Source organism: Armigeres subalbatus, chromosome 2 (genome assembly GCF_024139115.2).
Source record: "Armigeres subalbatus isolate Guangzhou_Male chromosome 2, GZ_Asu_2, whole genome shotgun sequence".
In the NCBI taxonomy this organism is placed as follows: Eukaryota; Metazoa; Arthropoda; class Insecta; order Diptera; family Culicidae; genus Armigeres; species Armigeres subalbatus.
Genome location: NC_085140.1, coordinates 211966234 through 211992789, shown reverse-complemented (window position 1 = coordinate 211992789; position 26556 = coordinate 211966234). Strand labels below are relative to the sequence as shown.

Here is a 26556-nt window from a genome sequence, read left to right as displayed (position 1 = left end):
TTTCTCTTCACCGACTTCTCCCCATCGAAATAAAAGAGACAAGATGCGGGTTTGTTTGCACTTTATTACTTTAGGACGAAGGATTACATTGTTATTTGGCCTTCTGATATAACTGAAAAATCGTTGAGAAACTTTTTCGGATGTTCTAGGCCGTCTAAACTGTTCTGGAGTACATATCCTCGAATGCATTATGAAATATGTTTACAAATAAAATCTCCTAGACTGGGATTTATGTCCAAAAATATCTAAGTGATCATAAGACATAAATTGATCGAGTTTTCAATAAACGTAAACTATGTCAGGGTCTCCAAAACGTCCTGGAGTTCAAAACATATTATATACCCGATCAACCAAGCCTTGAACGACGTATTCGTGCATCGTTGAACATCTTAGCAGGTTCATTGAGCTAATAAGATTTCACTCATTACTTTCACACGCAACTAAAGGCCTTTTAGTTTCTTCAAACCATTCTTGAGTTCAAATCAGTTCGAAACATGTGATCTACCCGATCAACCAAGCCCTGGACGATGTATCCATGCATCGTTGAACATTCCAGCAGATCCATTTGGCCGATAGTCTTCTTCTTCTTCTTATTGGCATTACATACCCACACTGGGACAGAGCCGCCTCGCTGTTAAGTCATTAATTAACTTCCACAGTTATTAACTGCGAGGTTTCTAAGCCAGGTTACCATTTTTGCATTCGTATATCATGAGGCTAACACGATGATACTTTTATGCCCAGGGAAGTCGAGACAATTTTCAATCCGAAAATTGCCTAGACCGGCACCGGGAATCGAACCCAGCCACCCTCAGCATATTATTATTATTTATTCAGACTATGGCCGAAGTGGCCTGTGCGTCTTCTTCATTCGGCTCGGTCCATGGCTACACGTCGCCAACCACGCAGTCTGCGGAGGGTCCGCAAGTCATCTTCCACCTGATCGATCCACCTTGCCCGCTGCGCACCTCGCCTTCTTGTGCCCATCGGATCGTTGTCGAGAACCATTTTCAATGGGTTACTGTCCGACATTCTGGCTACGTGCCCGGCCCACCGCAGTCGTCCGATTTTCGCGGTCTGAACGATGGATGGTTCTCCCAACAGCTGATGCAACTCGTGGTTCATTCGCCTCCTCCACGTACCGTCCGCCATCTGCACCCCCCATAGATGGTACGCAGCACTTTCCTATCGAAAATTTCAAGTACGCGTTGGTCCTCCACGAGCATCGTCCAGGTCTCGTGTCCGTAGAGGACTACCGGTCTAATGAGCGTTTTGTAGATTGTCAGTTTGGTACGGCGGCGAACTCTATTCGATCGGAGCGTCTTACGGAGTTCAAAGTACGTACGATTTCCAGCCACTATGCGTCTCCGAAATTCTCTGCTGGTGTCATTTTCGGCAGTCACCAGTGAGCCCAAGTACACAAATTTTCCTACCACCTCGATTTCGTCACCACCGATGCAAACTCGCGGTGGGTGGCTCACGTTGTCTTCTCTTGAACCTCTTCCTATCATGTACTTCGTCTTCGACGTGTTGATGACTAGTCCAAACTGATTAGCTTCGCTCTTCAATATGATGTAGGCTTCCTCCATCTTCTCAAAGTTACGTGCCATAATATCTATGTCGTCGGCGAAGTCAAATAGCTGGACGGACTTATTGAAAATTGTACCACTCGTGTTAATCCCTGCTCTTCGTATTACCCCTTCCAAAGCGATGTTGAATAGCAGACACGAAAGACCATCACCTTGCCGTAACCTTCTGCGGGTTTCGAAGGGACTCGAGAATGCCCCTGAAACTCGAACTACGCACATCACCCGATCCATCGTCGCTTTGATCAACCGTGTCAGTTTATCCACCCTCAGCATGGTCTTGCTTTGTAGCCACGCGTCTTACCGCACGGCTAAGGAGGGCCCCTTGGGCTATTGGCCCCTTGGCCGATAGTATTTCACTCATTATTTTTACAAGCGGTCACAGGCCTTTTCGGTTGTTCAAAACGTGCTTGAGCTCAGAACATGTGATCTAGTTGTTCAACAAGTCCTGAAAGATGTACCTGTATATCGCTAAACATCCCAGTCCTTCGAGCCGATAGAATGGTACTTAATACTTTTACAAGCTACTACAAGTATTTTCTGTAAATGTCCTGGAGTTCCGAACATGTGATCTACCCGTTCAACCAAGTCCTAAATGATATATCCGTGCATAACATCACAAACATTCCAGCAGTTACATCGAACTGGTCGGATATCACTTAATTCTTCTACAAGCTACAGTGGACCCAGCCAACACAAAATCGTATATGATACAACATAAGATACTGAAGTGGAGGCGACATACGAACGTATTGTATGGGGAAGTACCTATATGGTCTCCACTATAGCATTTTATGTGACATCATATACGATCTTTTGTTGACTGGGGACCCTCCATGAGTTGATGTTCTAAGACTCGATATCGAATCGTTGGAACAAATGATGCCATACAAGATGATTTTCAAGGTTACTTTGATAGTCTTTTCGAACAATTTTCCAAGAATTTCTGTTCCACATCTCAATACCTACTTTATTACATCTCTTCAAAACGTCATAGATCTCAGATCATTTCACTACCGAATTTTCAAAACGGCTTTGACCTATCCAATGATCCAACTTATGAATGATGTTAGATATGATACCCTAGTGAAACCATTTAGCTTATATAACTTCAATCATCACTAGCTAGAACCATTGCAAGCCTTTACGGTTGGCTAAAATATTCTGGAAGTCGTATTGTTTTATGTAATCATCCAAGTCCGTTATACGCCTCAAAAAGTCCGCAGCTAAATTGCTCGACACAAACACCTCCTTAGTTATTGTGCATCTAATAGATATCTTGATCTTAACTTAAGATCATTTTGAAAGACCTTAGACATTTTCTTCTTTCTCTTTTGCTTTGGCTCTACATTCCAACTGGAACTGGCCGGCTTTTCAACTTCTATTAGTATTATTATTAGCATTTCTTTAGTTATTAATTGGAAGCTTTCCTATGCCCGCCATTGCATGAGTATGTATCTTGTGAGCCAAGTACAAAGGGAACGCTATGCCCAGGGAATCTAGAATGTTTCCCAAACGAAAATATTCTAGACCGGACCGGATCTAACCGTGAACACCTCGTATTCCAGAAAATTGTGTTTACATCCCAACATTTTAAGTTCTATAACGCTCCTAAAGAACATAATTTTCTCTACAAAAGTGTTATAAAACAAGCATAAAACCAAAATGCTACTAGGGATTATTCCTATTGGATATTACCAAAGACATTGCCAAAACTTTGATTGATTGGCCTGGTAGATACCTTGAGCTGAACTCGAGAATGTTTTGGAGTACCTTGAACATCTCAAATTCAAGAGAATTGAGTTTGCATGGTGCGCACATGCTTATTGAACCATGTTGGGTACATATCGATGTTGAGGACTTTGCATGAAGCCTTGGTTGTCCGGTAGACACTTTTGGTTGAACTTAGGAACGTTTTTGAATACCTTGACCATCATTGAGAAAACTGGATTTAAATGATGCGCATGTGCCTATTGGACTGGATTCGGTATATGACGATGATGATGACTTTGCATAAGCCTTGGTTGATTTGGTAGATACCGTGGGCTGAATTCGAAAACGTTTTGGAGAACCTTGAGCATCTCGTATTCCAGAAAACAGATCACTGTCTCAACGATCAAGATGACTAAACTTGATTGAGTGCTCAGATTTATTAAACAATGTGGTATAGGATCCAAATATTTCAGATTCATCTGCAAGCTGTCAGAAGCAAAATCTTCCCAAGGTTTTGGATATCTAGGTCTTCAGGGTATAGTCAAACTTGACCTATCTCTCTTCGGTAGTTTTTCACAGAAAATCTCAAACGCTGTGCGTATATGATATGATATATATTATTTTTTTTAAAGATATCTGTGATGAAAAATGTCGAAAAATCTTTGAAATTAAGATAAATCTGTGAATGTGGTAACACTGCTCGCCAGCAGCAGTAGCTGATCTCCTACCAAGCGCGCGTGCAAATAGCCGGGCTACAGACTATTGTATTTCATCCCGATCATGACAATGGGATGTTTTCGATTTTGTGTGCCTTTTACAACGACACAAAAAGCATGCAAATATAGTACTCACGATCTAGGATTTACGATGAGCATAGACGGGAGGCCAGCGACGGAAAACGATCACGGCTGTGATGTGATGCCAGCCGGCATATGGGTTCTCCTCCCTCGCTGATTCGTAGACTTCTGCCTCTTCCACGTATCGTCACAAAGTGAACGATTTGAATCTTGGAATGTCCTCAGATACCGCGCCTTATGGTATTGTCCTCGAAATTCGCGAATTCAGACGAAGTCTAATTTGCGAAACGAATCTCAAATTTGATTGTACCCAACCCTTTGAAATAGTGGCATCTCATTCCGAAAGCCGATTCTAGCCAGAAAGCAAGCCTCCTCTCCGAGAAAGGTAGAATGCCGAGTAAGGAAAGGTCAACGTATTCCTTTTTGTTTGACCCGCACGTCGTTGGCCGATAATTGATATGTCCAAGGAGTAGCATCATTAAGATTTATTGTGGAAAACGATCAAACCAGTTATATAAAGAACTGAACTAAATATGATAAATTACTTAAACCAATATTTCAACGAATATATACAAATTACAAAAGCGTACTTACTACAGACTGGCGATTTGACAGAAAAGATTTTATTGAAGTTTCGGTTAAAATTTATGTACAAGTACATGGCCAAGAAAAAAAATCACTTAAATTTAATTTGCTTTTCTAGTTAATTCAACAAAATGAGTGCAATCACTAAAGGAGGGGCGTTTGGCTTTAAACAGTTCGGCCGAATGCCATTTAGCCAAAGGCCACTAGGCCGAAAGTTGTTTGGCCGAAAATACCGTTAGGCCGTAAGTCACCAGGCGGAACAAACCATTAGGCTGGGTCCCATCTGGCCGAATAGGTCATTCGGCCGAACAAGTCATTTGGCCGAACAGGACATTTGGTCGAACAGGACATTTGGACGAAAAAGTTGTTCGGCCGAATAGGTCGTCTGGCCTATTGGATAAACTTCTCGCTCCTTTTTTCTCACTTTTCACTTCTCACTATGAAAAGTGAGTAGTGCAAAGTGAGAAATGAGAGGTATTACTACTTACTTTTCGTAGCATAGCGAGAAGTAAGGATCGTAGCAAGCATCGGACGCTTTTATTTTTTTCCAAACTACCAAAAATTCAATTTGTGTTCAGTGTGTTCAAAAGTTAAGTTTGGGGACCTAATCACTGAACGGATTGAATTGAGTTTTTTACTTCAAGTGTGATCAGATCAACTTTTAATTATTATACGGAACAAATCGTTTGAAAACGCAATTGATTTTTATATTTATTGTTTGCTCTTGAACTGTAACCGATGGTTTCAACATTATGAGCTTGTTACTTTATCACAAGCAAACAGTATAACAGTATGTGACCGCATCCTGAATTCCACCCTGTATTTGTCTCATTTCCCGTACCCTTCCACGATTCCAAAGCACCACTCACTCAAACCGGTTACCAAGCTCCACTCACCCAAGAGGGGTAATTCGTGAGCGGGGCCAGGGGACCGACAACGATGGTAAAAAAAATAATTAAATACGGGATCATCGGATTTACTCGTATTGCCTTATGATTTTCGGGCTTTGGCTTGGCTTGCTAGCAGGAGTTAGAATTAATTCGTTTCAGACCGCCTTAGTGAGCAGCCTCAGTGCGCGTCGCGTTAGATCTCTAGCTGTAAGTTACACATCAAGTGGAAAAAAAAACGTGTAGTAGTTTTTCTTATACTGTGTTTAGTCTCCTTAGGTACAAAAAGAAACGATTCGGTGTATAGTAGTGCTAAATATAGGGTCCAAAAAGTGCAATAAGTGGTTAGTTAGTAGATAAACTGTTAAATATTGCAATAATAGTTAAACACAATGTCCTTTTACTACTAGGGTAGCTCCAAATATAGTCAAACCGCTCCCAACGGTCACTACTACCGAATAATATAATCTAGAAGAAAAAGGTAAATTTTCATAATGTATATCATAAGATTGTGAAATTTGTGGTTTAAAGGTGGTTATGGGAGGGATTTACTAGTCATGAGGCCAGAAATATTAACAATGGTGGATAGGTCCACGAACGGGCCTTTTTCTTTGTCTTCGACAGCCATCTTGACGGGGCGCAACCTATTGTGTTTGTTAATCAAAAGGAACACAGGAAACGTGGGAGCACGTCGTTATAGCGGGCACGATCGTCGGTCATTAGTCGGCTCCAATGGCCTGTCCACTCTTCTAGAGGCTATCACCAATCAACAGAGGACTTCCGTAGTGTGTAGCCGGACCCCCACCGGGACAAGATCCACTCCCGTGGTCCATAGTCAGACTCCTGTGGCGAGGTTTCGTTCCCGTGGTCCGCTGCCAGATCCCCGTGACCAAGTTGCGTCCCCTTGACCAGAAAGCTAGCTCGACTTCCGCGGCCGGTCATAAACCAACGCTTGTAAACCAAGGTCATCCGTTCGGCCCACAGCCGTCCCCTTGGCCAGAAAATCAGCTCGACTTCCGTGGCCCACGCCGGCTCCACAACGCTTGTGAACCAACGTCATTCGTCCGGCCCTCCGCCGTCATCTTACCAACCAAAACCCAGGTCGACACTCGTGGCCCACGCCGCGTGACAACGTTCGCGCACCATCTCCCTGCGGTAGGCCAAGAGCGTCACCGGCCGATAGCCGCTGGATTATTTGACCCATCATCGACATCAGCACCACCCACAATGACCCATAACCACCATCATAACAAACCGCAAGTAGCATGTGACGTCACAATAGGTTAAGCAAAAATGTACCAAAATTATGTCTCGTACCCTATAATTGTATAATATAATACTAGTTAATATGCAATTCAACTCTGGCATGGAAACTTTTCATAGTGTTTGAAAGCTTACTACTGTTTATAAATTTGGTAACGTATTTCGGACCCAAGTGTGGTCTCCATACCTCCCTCCCTTAGCGGTTCGTTTTGAACTAGGTTTAACCCTGTGGCTTTTGAGCGGATTCAACCATTTGGCAAATACCGATAGTTTTCGGTCACCTAGCTTTGTTCATGTGATCACCCTAATTGTCGTGAGTTCTGTTGGCAGCCTTCCAGGAGTGGAAGTGGTGACTCGATTACGTTTAGTTCCGACCCTGTAGAATAACCTTCCACTGAGCAAAAAAAGGGTTTTACAAATTGGCGCCCATTATAAAATTAGAATAACAAATCGGTCACAAAATCATTTCGTACCCGGTTGAGGAAGGAGAAAACAGTCGGTAACTGTTTTAGTTTTCGCTGGCATTCTTCGAACGGCAAATAACAGAAAGTAGTTTGCGTTGAAATATTTAGGTTATCAAATTATACTTTGGAAGACTCCATTGTGAGGATCCGTTGGCAGTGTAAACAACATTCATTGATCTGTTTTGAAGACATTTGTAGGATCTGATCAGCGGTTTATACGGTCCAGTGTCAGAGTAGTTTTCGGTGAATTGAACGTTTCGAGTGAAATAGTGAGCCCTAGAACCACTGTAGCCGCCTTTAAAATCGTCCTGGAGTCCGATCACCTCAGATCGTGACGAAGAAGGGTTAGTACTGCTGGATATAAGAGTGAGTCTGAACGGGGCACAGACGTTGATCTGGCTGTGGTTCGAACACTACTTTCAATCGAAAAGTTCAATACCCCGAAACAATTCCTGATATGGAGGCCGAGATCCGAATGAGATACAAGAATCTACTTGTGCATCACTTGGAAAAAGAGGAGGTGGAGTTCGAACTACAGGTTCGAGCAGTTAGATTTGAAGCAAACGAGAGTTTAGCAGCATTGAGACGACGTCTGAGGGAAACTTTGAAGCAAGAAAAAGATTCGAATGGCTTAGATTTTGCCAAATGCGAGGGACGAAACGTTGATGGCGAAATTCAAATAATAGATAGGACAATTAAGGAAATATCGGACTTCCTAGAAAAGAAAAAACATTTCGATGGAGTCAAAGATTCGCTAAAAACACGCTTGGTACATTATTTTACTAGATGCTCCGTTGTTCAAGCATTTGCGGAAGAAGATCAAGATTTAGAAGACCTGGACAAGCTTCAGAGTACGGTCAGACAATTGTATAATACATACTTCACTTTGTTTACACCTATCGACTCCATTAGAAAGGAGGTCATGCTACAAATTTCCAATTCCTTGTCGCAATTAAACTTGAGTCATGCGGGACCATCGAATGTTCAAAGAATTTCCGTAGAAACCCAAACGGACGACACAGATGTAGGAGAAGAAGCAAATAATAGGAACAAACGAGTGTCTCCCCGGAGGCGTCAGCTCAAATCCAGTTTAGAACAGGGAGAACATGCCGATTTGACCGGTGCTTATAGTATACAACCGTCGGGATCAGGGACAGGGCGTTACAACGAGCACGCAAATGAACGTATTTTGCGAAGATTTGCATTGTCAGGTGCACGTACGAGTTTTGAACAAGATTCAGAATCTTCACTTTCAATTTCTCCTCCAAGAGGGTCGAAGTCCAGGCCAACAAGGTCAAATGTAAGGCGTAGTAGACCCGTTTCTGAGTGGAATTTACGGTACGATGGTAGGGATGGAGGGCGTGACTTGATGAAGTTTATTCGTGAAGTCGAATTCTATGCTAAATCAGAGAACGTATCAGAAAAGGAGCTGTTCCGCTCTGCGATACATCTTTTCTCCGGCCTAGCAAAGCTATGGTTTATGTCAGGAGTGGAAAATGAGGACTTCACTACCTGGAAAGACCTGGTGGCCGAAATGAAAAGAGAATTCCTGAGTCCTGATCATGACCACGTTAGTGAGGTGCGCGCTATAGACAGAAAACAGAGGTCGAAGGAGAAATTTCAAGATTTCTTCTTCGACATACAGAAGATTTTCAATTCCTTAACAAAACCAATCTCAGAAAAGAAGAAATTCGAGATTGTGTTCCGCAATCTTCGAGCGGATTATAAAGGTCATGTCGTAGCCGCCCAGATAGACAATCTGGCAGATCTGAAGGCATTTGGGAGAAAACTTGATGCTACATTTTGGTTCAAGTATGAAACCCGTAATAACGACGATGTAGTTCCCAAAGGTCGTGGGCAAGTAAATGAGTTGAAAACTATTCCCAAGCCAAAACAGTCAGTTGAAAGAAATCGCCCGGACAAAAATCGATCAACGGCAAAGGATTCGGATAAAAAAGGAGAAGATGAAAGATTTAAAAATAATCCCCAAGACGACGCTCTTAAGCAGATGTCAAAAGGGGTAAGTAATACTCCGGATGGTCTGCAAGTCTTATTACAAAAGTATAGGCCACCTCCACCGGGCATCTGTTGGAATTGTCGCTTAGAGGGTCACCATCAAAATGAGTGTAGGGCCCCCAAGCATAAGTTCTGTTATAAATGCGGTTTTTACCAAGTAGACACAAAAACTTGCCCTTGGTGTGCAAAAAACGGATAGGCATCCGTCTGAAGGGGCAGATGGAAGAGGAGATTAGTTCAGAAAAACCCCAAGAATCAACATTAGATTTTGCATCACTAGGTCTAAGGAAAGTAGAGAATGATGAGTACAGATATACGTCAAAAATAGAGGTCAACGAACATTTTTTAAAAATGGCAAACGACGACCGACCGTTTGTGAGGGTCGAAGTCCTAGGGATCCCACAGATAGGCTTGTTGGATAGTGGGGCTAATCGGAGTATTTTGGGATCAGGAGCAGATTCCCTTATTCGAGCATGCAAGCTAAATTTAAAACCAGTTAACATTGACATAACCACTGCGAGTGGACAAAAATTAGAAGTTTCAGGTTCCGTAGAATTACCAATTACTTTTGGTACCACAACAAAAATTGTATCGGCTCTGGTAATACCATCCGTAAAAAGACAATTAATCTTGGGATCAGACTTTTGGCAATCGTTTGGAATAGTACCGGCGATTAGTCCATCGCGAGATTCAGGGTCGATAAATGAGCTAAAAGATCATATCATAGAATCTACTTTAACGGAGGAACAGACGGAGAAATTAGAAAAAGTAAAGCATCTCTTCAAACCCGCAGTAGAGGGCCAGTTAGGCACAACTTCGATGATTAACCACCGGATCGAGATATCCGAGGAAGCGAGAAAGCTTTCAGCCGTTAGGATCAATCCTTTTCCGACATCTCCAATTAGGCAAGATAAAATTAATAAAGAACTTGACTCCATGTTAAAGGCGGGGATTATTGAGCGGTCATATAGTGACTGGGCCCTAAGATTGGTCCCCGTGGATAAGCCTGATGGATCTGTTCGATTATGTCTAGATGCTCGGAAGCTTAACGAGCGAACAATCAGGGATTCATATCCACTTCCCCACGCGGATAGGATCCTTAGTAGGCTTGGACCTTGTCAATATATCTCGACAATAGATTTATCGAAGGCATTTTTGCAGGTGCCCTTACATCCACGCTCAAGGAAATATACCGCTTTTTCCGTTTTAGGTAGAGGACTGTTTCAGTTTACTCGAATGCCTTTTGGCCTAGTAAACAGTCCGGCGACGTTATCACGCCTGATGGACCGGGTATTAGGAGGAAAAGAGTTGGAACCAAACGTGTTTGTTTATCTCGATGATATCATCGTGATAAGCAACACGTTTGATGAGCATTTGGAAAGGTTGACAGACTTGGCCGGTAGATTAAATGCAGCAAATTTATCAATCAATTTGCAAAAATCTCAATTCTGTGTGACGGAAGTCCCGTATCTGGGCTATATTCTGGGGCAAAAGGGATTGCGTCCCAACCCAGACAGAGTGGAGTCGATCGTAAATTTTGAACGACCAAAATCCCTTCGTGCTCTACGTAGGTTTCTTGGTATGAGTAATTATTACCGTCGATTTATTGCGGCTTTCAGTGAAATCGTCCGCCCTCTCACGGATCTACTTAAAGATCAACCGAAAGTGGTGAAGTGGAATGATGCGGCAGAGGCATCGTTCATAAAAATAAAAGAGCTATTAATAAGTGCTCCTATATTGACAAACCCTGACTTTTCTAAGCCATTTTCGATACACTGCGACGCCAGTGACTCGGCAATTGCGGGAGTTCTAACCCAAGCCTACGATGATCTCGATAAGCCTGTTGCCTATTTTTCGCAAAAATTGGGAGCAGCACAACAACGATATGCGGCGACCGAGAAGGAAGCATTAGCGGTCCTTAGGTCAATCGAGAAATTTAGGTGTTATGTTGAAGGCTCACGGTTCACTGTCGTAACCGATGCGTCAGCATTGACATACATCCTCCGTAGCAGTTGGAAAACCTCCTCACGGTTATGTCGGTGGAGCTTGGAACTTCAAAAACATGATATGGAGATCCTCCATCGCAAGGGAGTGGACAACATCGTACCTGATGCTCTTTCTAGGGCAGTTGAAGAGGTATGTGCTAAAGCAGCTAACTCTGAATGGTATAATTATATGACGAATAAAGTAACGGTGGAACCTGAAAACTTCAAGGACTTCCGATTGGAACACGGTATATTGAAGAAATTCGTCTCCAGTCCCGAGAATATAGATTATAAGTTCGAGTGGAAAATTTGCGTTCCACAGGTCTTGAGAGAAAAAATATTGTTCGAAGAACATGACGAAGCAGTGCACATGGGTTATGAGAAGACCCTTGCCAAAATCCGCAAGAGATATTACTGGCCAAACATGGCCAAAGATATCAAGGCATATATTCAGCGATGCAGGATCTGTCAGGAAAGTAAGCCTAGTAACCAATCTCAGCATCCAGTAATGGGACAGCAGAGGGTTACCACTAAGCCCTTCCAGATGATGGCTCTAGATTTTATTCAATCGCTGCCCAGGAGCAAAGCAGGTCATTGTCACCTCTTGGTGATAATGGACCTATTTTCTAAATATTGCTGGTTATTTCCTCTGCGCAAAATTTCGACCTCTCAGGTCAATAAAATTCTTGAGGATAGTCTTTTTCGACGATACGGAGTTCCGGAGTACTTGATTACTGATAATGCTTCTACATTCTTGGCCAAAGAGTTCAAATCCCTTTTAGAGAAATTTCATATTCAACATTGGGCCAATTCAAGGTACCATTGTCAGGCGAACCCCGTCGAAAGATTAAACAGGACGATAAATGCCTGTATTCGCACTTACGTCAGAGTTGATCAAACTTTATGGGATACTCGCATATCGGAGGTTGAACACGTATTGAACACCACTCCCCATAGTTCCACAGGGTTTTCTCCATATAGAATTATATTCGGACATGAAGTTGTAGGAAGGGGCCATGAACATAGGATTGATAGGGATGAGGAGGACATTTCAGAAGAAAAAAGACTAGAAAACAAAAGTAAAGTGGATCAATTTATTCGCGATATCGTAGTTAAAAACCTCCAAAAACAGTACATGAAAAATTCGCGGATCTACAACTTACGTAGGAAGAAACTTGCACCGATTTATCAGGTGGGTCAAAAAGTCCTGAAAAGAAGTTTTAGGCAGTCCCGTGCGGCTAATAAATTTAATGCCAAACTAGCCCCGTGTTACACTCCGTGCACTGTAAAGGCTCGTATAGGCACGAGTTCCTATGAATTGGTTGACGACTTTGGGAAGTCTCTAGGAATTTTCTCCTCTGCTGACTTGAAACCCGGTTCCTGAAATGAGAAAAATTTATAAAAGGTGCGGTTAGCTAAATTTAGTTTTGTCAACACAATATTGACGTAAAACGGAATCAAATACGTAGCTTTGGTGTAAACAAACTCCTTTGTTTTCGGTGCTGCCGACCAGGTATGAATGCTGGAAGAAAAAATACAATGGACCTGCAAGCGATCAATCAATAAACTATGAATAGAATAAAAATACTTACTGCCAGAATAAATCCTCTTGATCTTCGGAATTTTGGTCAATGATGAAGTCCACAAGAACCGCAGAATGGCAATAAAACAGATCAATGGATATTTAGAAGGAATTCTCATGTTTCAGAGCTCGAACGATACCAAATTTCCGCGGACCGATTAGATTAATTACCAAGCGTAAAAATAGTAAACAGTATTTGACAACATTGTTGGTCACTCACGTAGTTTCGCTCGATTTGACAGTTCAAATGGAACGATAAACATTTCTTTAGTTGCTCTTCCACGAGTGGAAGAGAAAGCATAAATGAGTTACAGCAAGTTCATAATTTTTGTTTTAGGTTGATGTTTTCATGGAAAACAATGATCATAAGACATGATTATCAGGATAATTTATTACCAGTATTTATATTGCATTTCTCGCCGGTCGAAGGGGTATTGTAACCGATGGTTTCAACATTATGAGCTTGTTACTTTATCACAAGCAAACAGTATAACAGTATGTGACCGCATCCTGAATTCCACCCTGTATTTGTCTCATTTCCCGTACCCTTCCACGATTCCAAAGCACCACTCACTCAAACCGGTTACCAAGCTCCACTCACCCAAGAGGGGTAATTCGTGAGCGGGGCCAGGGGACCGACAACGATGGTAAAAAAAATAATTAAATACGGGATCATCGGATTTACTCGTATTGCCTTATGATTTTCGGGCTTTGGCTTGGCTTGCTAGCAGGAGTTAGAATTAATTCGTTTCAGACCGCCTTAGTGAGCAGCCTCAGTGCGCGTCGCGTTAGATCTCTAGCTGTAAGTTACACATCAAGTGGAAAAAAAAACGTGTAGTAGTTTTTCTTATACTGTGTTTAGTCTCCTTAGGTACAAAAAGAAACGATTCGGTGTATAGTAGTGCTAAATATAGGGTCCAAAAAGTGCAATAAGTGGTTAGTTAGTAGATAAACTGTTAAATATTGCAATAATAGTTAAACACAATGTCCTTTTACTACTAGGGTAGCTCCAAATATAGTCAAACCGCTCCCAACGGTCACTACTACCGAATAATATAATCTAGAAGAAAAGGTAAATTTTCATAATGTATATCATAAGATTGTGAAATTTGTGGTTTAAAGGTGGTTATGGGAGGATTTACTAGTCATGAGGCCAGAAATATTAACAATGGTGGATAGGTCCACGAACGGGCCTTTTTCTTTGTCTTCGACAGCCATCTTGACGGGGCGCAACCTATTGTGTTTGTTAATCAAAAGGAACACAGGAAACGTGGGAGCACGTCGTTATAGCGGGCACGATCGTCGGTCATTAGTCGGCTCCAATGGCCTGTCCACTCTTCTAGAGGCTATCACCAATCAACAGAGGACTTCCGTAGTGTGTAGCCGGACCCCCACCGGGACAAGATCCACTCCCGTGGTCCATAGTCAGACTCCTGTGGCGAGGTTTCGTTCCCGTGGTCCGCTGCCAGATCCCCGTGACCAAGTTGCGTCCCCTTGACCAGAAAGCTAGCTCGACTTCCGCGGCCGGTCATAAACCAACGCTTGTAAACCAAGGTCATCCGTTCGGCCCACAGCCGTCCCCTTGGCCAGAAAATCAGCTCGACTTCCGTGGCCCACGCCGGCTCCACAACGCTTGTGAACCAACGTCATTCGTCCGGCCCTCCGCCGTCATCTTACCAACCAAAACCCAGGTCGACACTCGTGGCCCACGCCGCGTGACAACGTTCGCGCACCATCTCCCTGCGGTAGGCCAAGAGCGTCACCGGCCGATAGCCGCTGGATTATTTGACCCATCATCGACATCAGCACCACCCACAATGACCCATAACCACCATCATAACAAACCGCAAGTAGCATGTGACGTCACAATAGGTTAAGCAAAAATGTACCAAAATTATGTCTCGTACCCTATAATTGTATAATATAATACTAGTTAATATGCAATTCAACTCTGGCATGGAAACTTTTCATAGTGTTTGAAAGCTTACTACTGTTTATAAATTTGGTAACGTATTTCGGACCCAAGTGTGGTCTCCATACCTCCCTCCCTTAGCGGTTCGTTTTGAACTAGGTTTAACCCTGTGGCTTTTGAGCGGATTCAACCATTTGGCAAATACCGATAGTTTTCGGTCACCTAGCTTTGTTCATGTGATCACCCTAATTGTCGTGAGTTCTGTTGGCAGCCTTCCAGGAGTGGAAGTGGTGACTCGATTACGTTTAGTTCCGACCCTGTAGAATAACCTTCCACTGAGCAAATCAAGGGTTTTACAGAACATCGTTTATTTTAAACGATATTAAACAAATTTCTAACGTAAATGAAATAGTGTAATATACGATGAACGTCATGAACACCGACTCCCTTGAAATATTGTGTTCAATGCAACAGATATAAGTTACATGACATGATCCAGAGAGCGAGCAAAGGCGCTTAAACCTAGGCTAATTGGCCAGGGCAAGGCTAATACCTTCGCTACATCCGAGAAAAATCATCAGGTAGGATAATGGAGTGGTATAAATTTCTTAGCAAAGTATTTTCAAAAATTGTCTATCATTTGCTTATAATGATAATTCTAAACCACATACTCTACCAACCATCCAACTCCTTGACATCTATGAGGGCGTCGGTGAGTCGCTGACCTCTCGTTAAATAGATGTCATATCATTATTTCCTTCTTACTTACTATACTTATGGATCCTGTACACCTCCGGTGGTGCAAAGGGCCGACTTGAAAGATCTCCATCATGAGCGTTGTCCAGCTATCGCCAGGTTAGATTTCGGTCGATTTCTTTTAATTCTTTATTGAGGTTCGCCGCCATGAGCCTCTGGGTCTGCCTCTGCTGCAATGTCCCGCTGGATTCCAGTCTAATGCTTGTTTACAGATTTCGTTTCCGCCCCTACGTAGAGTGTGGCCGACCCAGCCCCACTTCCCATCCCGAATTTCTGTTGCTATCGGCCTCTGGTGACAACGACGATGGAGCTCGTTGTTTGAGATCCAGTTGTGAGGCCACCAGGACCGAATTATATATCGCAGGCATCTATTGATGAACACCTGCAGCCGTTGAGTGTTCTCCACTGATACACACCATACTTCGCTAGCGTATAACAGCACAGATTTCACGTTAGAGTTGAAAATTCGTATTTTGGTGCGTTCACTTATCTGCCTGTTTTTCCAGATATTTCTTAAACTCGCAAAGGCAGCCCTTGCTTTCTTGCTGCCATCTGACGCCATTTGGTTACCAAGATATTGGAAGCTTTCAACATTCTCCACTGCTGTGAAACTGGAAGGGAAACTGGAACTGTTGACGTTGATGACTAAGCCTGCCGATGAGGAGCGCTCGTCAAGGTCGTTGAGCTTACTCTGTATATCAGAGCGCCGTTGAGCGAGGAGTGCAACGTCATCAGCCAATTCGAAGTCGTTTAGGTGCTCCATGGTTATAGGCTACCGTAACAGCCTACGGTTGGTTCACGGTCAATCGCACTTATCAGAATCTCGTCGATTACGATGAGGAACAGTAACGGTGATAGAATACATCCTTGTCCCACACCAGCTACCACCCGGATAGGATCGGACAAGACCCCATTGTGCAGCACTATACACCAAAAGGCCTCGTACTGTGCCTTGATGAGGCCGATCGCATATAGTTAGGTCACCCTTTTTGGGTACCTTCACTAAGATACCTTGTATCCAGTCGACCGGGAAAGTTGCGGTGTCCCAGATATTACGAAATAAACGATGCAGTAGTTGAGCGGATGTCATGGGGTCAGCTTTGAGCATCTCGGCTGATATGCGATCGACCCCTGGGGCTTGATTCGATGTCATGCTTTGGATGGCTGTTTGAATCTCTTGCAGTGATGCAGCGTCGGTATTGACGCGTGTTATACGTCGGATCCTAGGCAGATCATGCCGAGGTGGTGGTGGCCTGGCAGGCACTTAAAAAATTTGTCCGAAGTGCTCGAACCAGCGTTTCAGCTGATCAGTTGGGCCGGTCAATAACGATCATTCGCGTCTTTCACTGGCATCGTTGCATTCATGAGGCGAATGTCCCCGGTTGCTGCGGTTCTCTCTCCTTTGTCGGCCAGAGAGTCCGAGAACAACTTACCACCCAGGCAATAACTGTGCTTATGTGGTTAGGTGACAGTGCTTGCGTGATTCTATGGCCTTGGCTGGATTATTGATAGGATGAGCTGGCACAGCTCAGTGCCTACCAGTTGATTATGGCAGTGAAGGGGCTACCACTGCCGTAATCTTAAAAAGTGACGTTTTAACCATTTTCCGAAAATGGTATTAACGAGTAGTACTCATCGTGCTCTTTAACAGAAAAATGGAAAACTAGTATGTTGTAATTTGGCGCATACGTCATTTTTTCAGATTACGGCTGACCATAATTTCCTGCAGATAGAATGACGGTAGCGACGGTTTTTATTGCACCCGCGTATTTTAAAATGCTTATTAAAATATTGAAACACACTTTAGCCGAAAATAGTTTGATTATTCGGGTTAGAAATTAAATTTAGTTTTAGATTAGCCATACAAAAGTTCAATTATTTTGATTACTACTACACTACATTAGATAAGTAGCCTATCATGTAGTTTTCCAAAATGCTACCCCTTACGTTTTTAAAAGCTTTCAATATATCACTGTTAGTAACATTTAAGTAGGGGAACTGCTCATTTAATTCATACCATGTACCCAAATCAATACCATTCGAAAACAAAGAATTTGTGCGCTAATTGTTTTATTTCTCATTTTTGTGAAACAACAAAACACGACACAAATTGAGCCTAAATTCCATGTTTTGCGAATGTTATTGATATAGGAGCATGTTATTAATAATGGAACAGATACCCTAGTATTTTAAAACATATTTCCTATACTTCACCATGTTGAAATAGAGTAATTTCACGCAAACGTCTATCTCCACTAGATGGCAGCAGCACGGCTTCGTCAAAGCCAGAGTGTATGTAATTAATTACATACACTCTGGTCAAAGCGAGTTCTTCAAAAAGATATTTTAGTTACCAGATAAAGATTGTCGCTTCGGTTCCCTTTGTTCTGCTGTCCGAAACATGTGTGGTACCTAACTGTCAAATCGTATGTATTTTTCCCTCATTGACATTTAGATCCCTTATCCTCGCCAGCAAAAGATGTTCCGGACAGCGATGACAGCGACAATCTTTATCTGGTAACTAAAATATCTTTTGTTCTTCATCATTTTTCAGTTGACGGCGAATGAAAATAAACAAACAAACTGATGCGATGATACTCGGAATGTACGATAGGCGGCGTGCTAAACAGAATGGCGTTTGTAAATTATCAACAGAAGACCGAAGCAAAACAATTCGGTAGTTTAATTAAACTGATTTTTTTTCGTAAAATATCACTAAAGGGAATAATCTAGTACCGAATACGGACGCGACGGCGAATAACAGGAGAATGTCAATTCTAGATCAACATTTGAAAAGGGCGTAACAGCCAAAATTTATTCCTTCTGATTCTTTGTCTACATATATAGCTAGATATGTGGAAGAAGAATCGAAAGGAATAAATTTTGGCTGTTCCGCCCTTTTCAAATGTTAGTCTAGAATTATTGTTTTAAAAGCGCTTGGAAAACTATCGATTCATAGGACCTTATTAACTATGCAACTGAACCCAATTGAATTGACTTGTTGATTATTATTTTCTTGAAGAATTGTCCTTACAAATCCTAAACGTTGCCTTCGATATTGCCCTTCTTTCACTTGATGGATCATTTGTATTTTGACCTCAACTGAACTGTATTTCTGACCGACCCGATATTAACAGGACGCGTTGTCACTTTGCTGCTTTGATACACACCAAAAAATTATGAATATTACAGGTGATGTATTTCAATAAAATGACACAAAACCACATGACATAAACAGAATCGTATATTTTTCAATGTCAGATGATTTAAAATTACATGTCACGGAACCTAAACACAGCACCCGCTGCAACGCACCTAACGCACAAGCAGTTAATGACTTGATGCAGTGAAATACTTGTTCAGTGCAAATCGTGGAACCAGTTTTACTTCGATCATCCCGCTTTCAAGAAACGGAGATAGCTGAGTGGTAGCGTGCTGGGCTCTCACTCAGCGAACTTATGTTTGATTCTCGTTCTGATCAATCAATTTTTTTGTCAATTAAGTTGTGATGTAAAATTAAAGTACCACCTAATTTAACGTCAAAAATGACGCTCGTATATGTCGGTGTCACAGCACATAAAATTACATGATTATTTTTAGGTGTGTATATTCAAGTACACTGTAGCTTATATTAATTATATGATCTCTTCCGCAATTGGGAGTTTCGGGAAGCGAGACACAGTTTCTCTTATATTTTAACATAAATAGATCAAAGTGATCTTAAGAGATTAATATCAGTGATTCTCCAACTAAATTGGTCGGAACAATCATCTTATCATTTATAGTTTGTAAGGAAGGGACGCAAATCAAAATACTCTTGGTGACTAAAGGTTAGGAAATTACTGCAGACGGTCAAAACACCTCTTAATGCTCTGAAGGGTTGATCCCCTTGGACCACAAAGGTATCCAAAAGTTGCTCTCAGAAGGTGTCATTTTCCGTGAAATACCAAACTTTGTTATCCTATTAGGGGAAGGAGGGGCAATGCGCCTCAGCTAAGCAAAGACTGCTTTAATGTCTTGGCTGTAACGATTCTCATTGGTATTTTTACCTCTTCTTCTTCCGTTAGTTATTCTCATCACCACATCATATTTTCCGATCTGGCTCGTCTCTTACCACCTGTTACCTTGATCGTTTCTTTTCTTTGATGTGAAACTCTACAAAATCTCCCGGCAATGTGCACACATTCCTTTGCTCATTTTACCACTTTGCCTGCATGTTGATATTAGTTTTGTTTGAATGAATAAGTTGGTTTTGAAAATTGATGAGATATAGAGCTGCGTAGTTTGTTCGAATTGTGCTGAATCTACTAAAAAATCATTCGTTGCTTTATAGGAAGTCCTTCTTATACTTTATTATAGCTTGTCTCCAAAACGCTAATCTTTGCTGACAATGGTTTTGCAGCATTCTTGTTTGTACGCCAATGTTAAGATAATCCAACTGGAAATAATCTTGATGGCCCGGATATGACTGAACTGGCAACCATTCAGCTGGCTTCGCAGCATCCAATGCAGGTTCTCCGTATTTGGCAAAACTCGTCCAAAGCTGAATGAATGTTCTTCTGACCTTTTCTTCCTCTGATTCAGCTGACAATTTTGGCAGAAATTGTGGTCTGAAATAAAATGTAAATATTTCAAGAGCATGTACTAGAAGCGATGCGTTCACATAACCATTCACCTGAAAATATAAAATGCGTCATCTCCATGCCAAGTTCCTCCGATATTCGTTACTCCTAGGACTCGTTCCATCACACCGTACCGTCCATCAAACGTGAACCGATAATTGTAGTGCTTTACCCTGGGTTGGTACTTCGATATCCACTCTGTAGCTACCATTTGATGGACGACAAAATCAATATCCGTGAATACTTTGCAGAGATCTCTCAAACTTTTGCGGTCAATTTTTCTATTTCCAAAGTAAAGTTGTTTGATATCGGCTTTAAATTCGTTTCGATCTGGTATGTTTGCATCTCGCAATAAGCTGGTGATCAATGCGCTATCCAGTTTTGCGTTGACAGTTTTCAGCTTATTCAACAGTAAACATAAAGATAGGCCACCCTCACATTCGTTACAACCTGTTATCATCGGCATGTTGAAGGTGTCGGCCCGTTTGAGAATTTTCTCTGGTGTTTCCACTAGAACGCCGCCTTCAGTAGCAACGGGTTCTACGCATGGCCGGAAGTAAAATTTGTAAGGGCTATCGGGGTTGTCCTCATCAATACGGGTTTCGGTTTGCAACTTGGCCAGCTTTGGCGCGGATGCCTGCATCAAGATGTCTGAAATGGTTGAAAAAGTCCTACGTCAAAAGTTAAAAAGGTGTGTCCATGCATAACGTCCAACTTCATACAGATGCAGCTTCAAGCAGATGAAGTTTATGTGAAAATTATTGCAGAAATTATTAATTTGGAACTCCTTGTTTATAATGGTAGCATGTTTTTTATGATTGTACCCCGTTTGGCATAAAGTCATTTGGCATAATGCCGTTTGGCATAATGTCGTTTGGCATAAAGTCATTTGGCATAATGGCCGTTTGGCATAACGGCCGTTTGGCATAATGGTCGTTTGGCATAAGGTCATTTGGCATAATTGTTATTTGAGCTGGATAATTAAGATTTGTTGAGCCATTCAGTTACGTGGTTTCTTCGTGTGGGAAATACATGATAATTGGGAACGGAATTGTACGGCGTGACAGGTTAAGAATAAAGAAGCTTCCTGTCAAAACGGGACCATTTGACGCACCTACCAGCAAGATAGATCAGTATTAAATTAAATTGACATTGGTGGCTTGTTTTGTCTTTCATGTAAAGGCAAGCAAGAAACTTGTCCATTTCTCCCTTTTATGAGCAAACGGTTTCTAAGAAAGGATCATATTTCCCCTTGCATTGAACCGAGCGTACCAAATTCTTGAATTGAAAGAAAAAGTCATACTCTCTTTGGCTTCTGCTGGGCAAATGCCTCCTTTAAAAGAAGGGATAATTATTTCCTTTTCCTTAAGCCGGGCAAATACTTGAATGAAGGAAGAAAGCATATCGTCCCTTGCCGTCTGCCGGGCAAATTCACCTTTTGAAAGAAGGAAAATATCTTCCCGTGTCTTAAATCAAGCTGAATTGAAAGACGAAACCATTTCGACTCTATGACATTACCCATATATCTATTTCATTACCCAAAGGCCACTACCACGAACGCCATTTCTGGAATGAATGTCATCACCCATCACCCCGAGTGGGACACTACCCCGAATGAGCCAGTTTATTTGAGTGAAAAAAAAATTAATCAATAGAAATTTATTTATAATTCATGTGAATGATTATTACTTGTTTTACGAATTATTCAATAGCAGGGTGACTACAGTTGAGTAAATTACACATTTTTTACGAGAATTTTTATCGTGGATCCTTACTTATTTTTCGATCCTTTTACATTAAACTGTTACAATACAACTGTTTGAAAACAGTATAGAACTATTAGTTCTTGGTCTTGGCTCCCATTACATATCATACCTTTGAAGATTATTTAAGCTTTGGTGAGAATTTCGAGAAAATTTTAGCCCACGTCGACTGGGCTTGAGACGGCTCGCGAACATGTATTTAAACAGAATAAAGGGGTAGAAAAAGTTGCTTCTGAAATTTGCCGGGAATGAACCTTACTGTGACAAGAAGGGCATCACGACAAGACCCTAGAATGAGAAAATCTCTTCTTTTCTTCGACTATGCTTGTTCCTCTCATGGCATGGCAGGAATAATTTCGTTGTACCTTGCAAACGCAATCATTTAAGGGAGGTGTTATCTCTGTTCGCCTTATATCGGACAAATGCATTCATCAAAATAAGCCAATATCATCGGCAAATGTGTTCATCTAAAGAAGGCATTATCAACTCTGTTCGCCTTAAACCGGGCAGAAGAATGCGTTATCAACTCTGTTTGCTTTATATCGGGCGTATTTGCGTTCAATAAAAGAACACATTATGAACACTGTTCGCCTTAAACCGGGCCAACGCATTTTTTCAAAGAAAGTGTTATCTTCTATGTTCGCCATATACCGGGCAAATGCGTTCATCTACAGAAGGCATTATCACCTGTGTTTGCCTTAAACCATTATCCTCTGTTTGCCTTAAATTGGACAAATGCATTCATCTAAAGAATGCATTATCTCCTATGTTTGCCTTATACTAGACAAATGCGTTCATTTTAAGTAGGCATTACCTCCTGTGTTTGCCATAAACCGTTATCGTTCATATAAAGAAGGTATTATTTCCACTGTACACCTGTGTTAATGGATAGAAAGTGTTATCTCCTCACTTACACCATTTCGTAGAATTGAATGGCGTAGAATGATAATTTAAGTCAAAAATGTTTATTAAACATAAGCTTTATTGCATTTATCTAAGTAACTCCAAGTAGTATATACTTTTATTCTAAACAAATTCTTTTTAAAGATTATCATTTTACGATTCATCGGAATCTCGTCTTCTCTTGTCTCTAATGGAGTAAATTCTTGAATTGAAAGAAGGAACCTTATTATCTTTAGCCTTCTCTGGACCTTCTGCCATCCGCTGAAAGAAGCGATCATATCTTCCCTCGCATTAAACCGAGCAAATGCCTGATTTGGAAGAAGGAAGCATATCGTATTTCGCCATCTGCCAGGCAAATGTATCCTTTGAAAAAAATGGAACCATATCTTCTCTCATATAACTGTCGGGAAGATGCATCCTTTGAAGGAAGGGATCATATTTCTCTTTGCCTTAAACCGAGTAAATGCCTTAATTGAACAAATGAATAAAATCTCCTTTTGCCTTCGCCAAGAAAATGCATCCTTTGAAAGAAGGAGCTACCCGAGTAGACGAAAATAGCTCAATAATATAAAATGTTTATAAGATAGCAAAATGATATATGGACATGATTGATATAAGAGATAAAAGATCAGACGATAATATCAAAATTTTATACTAAAATATCATGGGAAGATCAAGTTATGCTATTTGTAATAAGTGATCAATATCATGTGCCATTAGTTTGTTCTTATCCATAGCATATATTGATATTTGAATGATATTTCGGTGCAGATTTTTGATATTGTTGCCTGTTCTTTTATCTCTTATATCAATCAAGTCCATATCATGTTTTGATATTCTGTTCATGGCTTCTGCCCGGGTATATCTTCCCTTTCCTAGAACTGAATGCATAAAAAATGAAAAAAAAGAAGCATATACTTTTTGAACTTATGAACAACAAAGTATGCTTTTAAAGAGATGAATATATGTCATGTTGAAATAATATCATTTGCTTTTTATTGCACTTACAATTTTGCTGACTTTCCGTATATTGTAGTTTGTTTTAGCCAACGACGATGTTGCTGCTGACCCAGAGGTAAACAGATTTTAAGTGGAATAGGCAGATAATAAATAGTCTAATTAAAGTACCTTCAAGCAATGATTTGATAGCATCTTTCGAAAAAATCAACTTAGAGCATCTCTTTCATAATGTTAAAATGGCAATCATTATAAATAATTGAACATATTATGCATAAGTTTCGAAATTGATGATTACACAATTATTATGCCAAATGACCATTATGCCAAACGGCCATTATGCCAAACGGCCGTTATGCCAATCGACATTATGCCAAACGACCTTTATGCCAAACGGCCTTATGCCAAACTGCGTTATGCCAAACGACTTTATGCCAAATGACCTACCACCGTTTTTTTATGGCTGGAAGAATATTCACCTAATGCTTCATGATCTGATATTATGCTGCTTCCTTTCACAACACATGCCAACTTTCTCGATTTGGCAACAGGATTCTCTTGCAAATAGGGCATCGTGAAGGCTGTACAACTCTGACAGATTACTCGGTGGAACAAATATCTGTAACTTAGTAACAATTAACAAAGACCATGCTTTACTCGCAGCTCACTGAACCGAACCACCTTGAATTATTCGACAAATAATGAATTTGGCCAGATAGCGCTCCAGCACTGGAGCCAAACAAAGTCACATTATTCGAGTTTCCACCGAAATGGACAATGTTTTCCTGCACCCACTGAAACGCCAAACGCTGATCCTTCAATCCCATGTTTCCATAAATCCCCACACTAGGCAAGCACAAAAAACCGAAAGGACCCAAACGATAATTCATTGTCACTACAATAACTCCAGCTGCAATCAAATCCACCGGATCGTAGAGAAAACTATCACCGGAACCGTCCTGAAACCCCCCACCGTGGATGAAAATCATCACTGGTAAATTCGGCACTGGATTTGCGTGACCTGGAAGCTCTGGAGTGTACACGTTCAGGAATAGACCATCTTCGGATCCCGCCACAATGTTAGTTAGGAAATTGAGCTGTATTGATTCATTCCGATGCACCGAGCAATCAATTGTCGCACTTTCATAACGTTGTATTGGCTCAGGAGGTTGGAAACGGAGTGGCCCGATTGGTGGCCTTGCATATGGAATGCCTTTGAAAAAGTGGTATGGCTTTCCATTTGGTAGTTTTTCTGTTAATCCTTGTAGTTTCCCAGGACGAAGCTGCACTTTGGGTCGTTTGTACAGGAAGAAATACTTGTGCCACAAGCTCTTCAAACGATATTTTATGAGGCTGATCAAAATCACCAAGAATAGTTTGAACTTTGCGAACAGAACCATTTTTCTCTACTGTTTAGTGATTTAGCACCGATCACACTCTAGCGTGATCACCGAATGTTTAGATTAATTTCGTTAGATCAGCAAGGTGTAGAGCTAAATTGAGCGAGACCTCAACGGTTAATTGCAGTGCGCTATACCACGGTTGACCAAATTGCGAAAGTGTGATTCAAACCTGTTCTGATCGCTACATGCGTTAGAATAGTAGGTACAGTAGAACCGGCGAAATGTGTGTCGCGAACATCCACTTTCGGGCTATGTCAATGCTGAATGTAGTAACAGATCAAGTTCTTACAGCATTACCTTTCATTGCAGTGCAGCACGTGACTACTTTTTATGCTGAGCGTTATCATTTGAATTGATTCAGTTGAGATCGTGAGACAGCTTAATTGGTAATTGTGTTAACTACAGAAGACTTGATACAGTCAGGTATGGGAAAAATAGAATCGAAATTCGTTCAACAACATTCATCTGCAGATATAACTCACTCTTCGATTCATTTCATTTTTCTCGCTATGCTAAGCTGATTCGAATTCATCTCACTCGAACAAATAGTTCATTCCTGAGTTGAACGGTAAACAAATAGCTTATGTTTCTTTCATTCTCTCTCAGAGTGCAACGAGTGAATGAACTTTTGCATCTCTCCCGATGATTCCTTTTGTGATTCAATCCTCACGATTGCAAATTTGTTTTCATTCCTCGTAAAGATGAAAGATTAAATTGTTGTTGATGTTTGTTTGGGCGCAGGTGCCACCGCTAGCAGCGTGAAGATGGCATGGTGGAAAAACGACATTGGACTACAATTGTTACTATTTATGCTTAGCAAGGCAGTTTGTTACTAAGTATTGTTAACAATGTGGTTCAGCACAGTTTCTTTTAGAAATGTTAAACATTTATGAAAGTTGGGCGTTTCAAAAGCCCTTTGGAAAGCTTATACAGACATGAGAAGTTTTTTTTCGGGCAGCACCTTCTGTTCCCATCACCGTAGGTACTCTTTTACGCAGTCGCATCTCAACCAAGAGACATGATTGTATGTACATCACTTGGAATTTGGAATTTATGTAGGTACCTACTGCAAACCAAGCTTGAAACCAAGTATGTATTTCAGCAAGGAATGCAGTCGCCGGGGAACGTTGTAAGCGGGAATAGCGGTGGTTCTCGAAATATTTTTTATGTTAGATATGTTTTCAGTAGGGTCACAAGTAAGTAGGCAGTTGTCATAGCTGGACTACTATACATAATTTCTGTATTTTAAAGCAATTGTACATTTTATTATAATTAATATGACAATCACTGAACGTCATTGAAAAAAGTGAATCATCATTTGTTTTTGCTACTCGGGTCCCGGGGATGGATATCGGACCGTGA

General features: G+C 41.3%; 1 protein-coding gene and 1 long non-coding RNA gene across 2 annotated transcripts in view; one reads left to right on the top strand and one right to left on the bottom strand.

The window, feature by feature from the left end:
- The window catches only part of LOC134209537 (uncharacterized), a 46081-nt gene extending 20875 nt beyond the window's left edge, over positions 1-25206 (bottom strand). The window contains exons 1-4 of the mRNA XM_062685514.1: positions 24473-25206; positions 24271-24410; positions 20222-20819; positions 19877-20156 (exon numbers count right to left, since the gene is read on the bottom strand). Of these exons, the coding sequence (XP_062541498.1) occupies positions 19877-20156; positions 20222-20819; positions 24271-24410; positions 24473-25191 (1737 nt within the window). The 5' untranslated portion in view covers positions 25192-25206. The remainder of the gene's footprint in view (positions 1-19876; positions 20157-20221; positions 20820-24270; positions 24411-24472) is intronic.
- On the top strand, positions 5740-7200 carry LOC134211591 (uncharacterized). Its single transcript, XR_009979047.1, has 3 exons — positions 5740-5912; positions 5979-6049; positions 6158-7200. It is a non-coding gene; the product is annotated as an uncharacterized LOC134211591 (long non-coding RNA).
- Positions 25207-26556: the final 1350 nt, after the last annotated feature.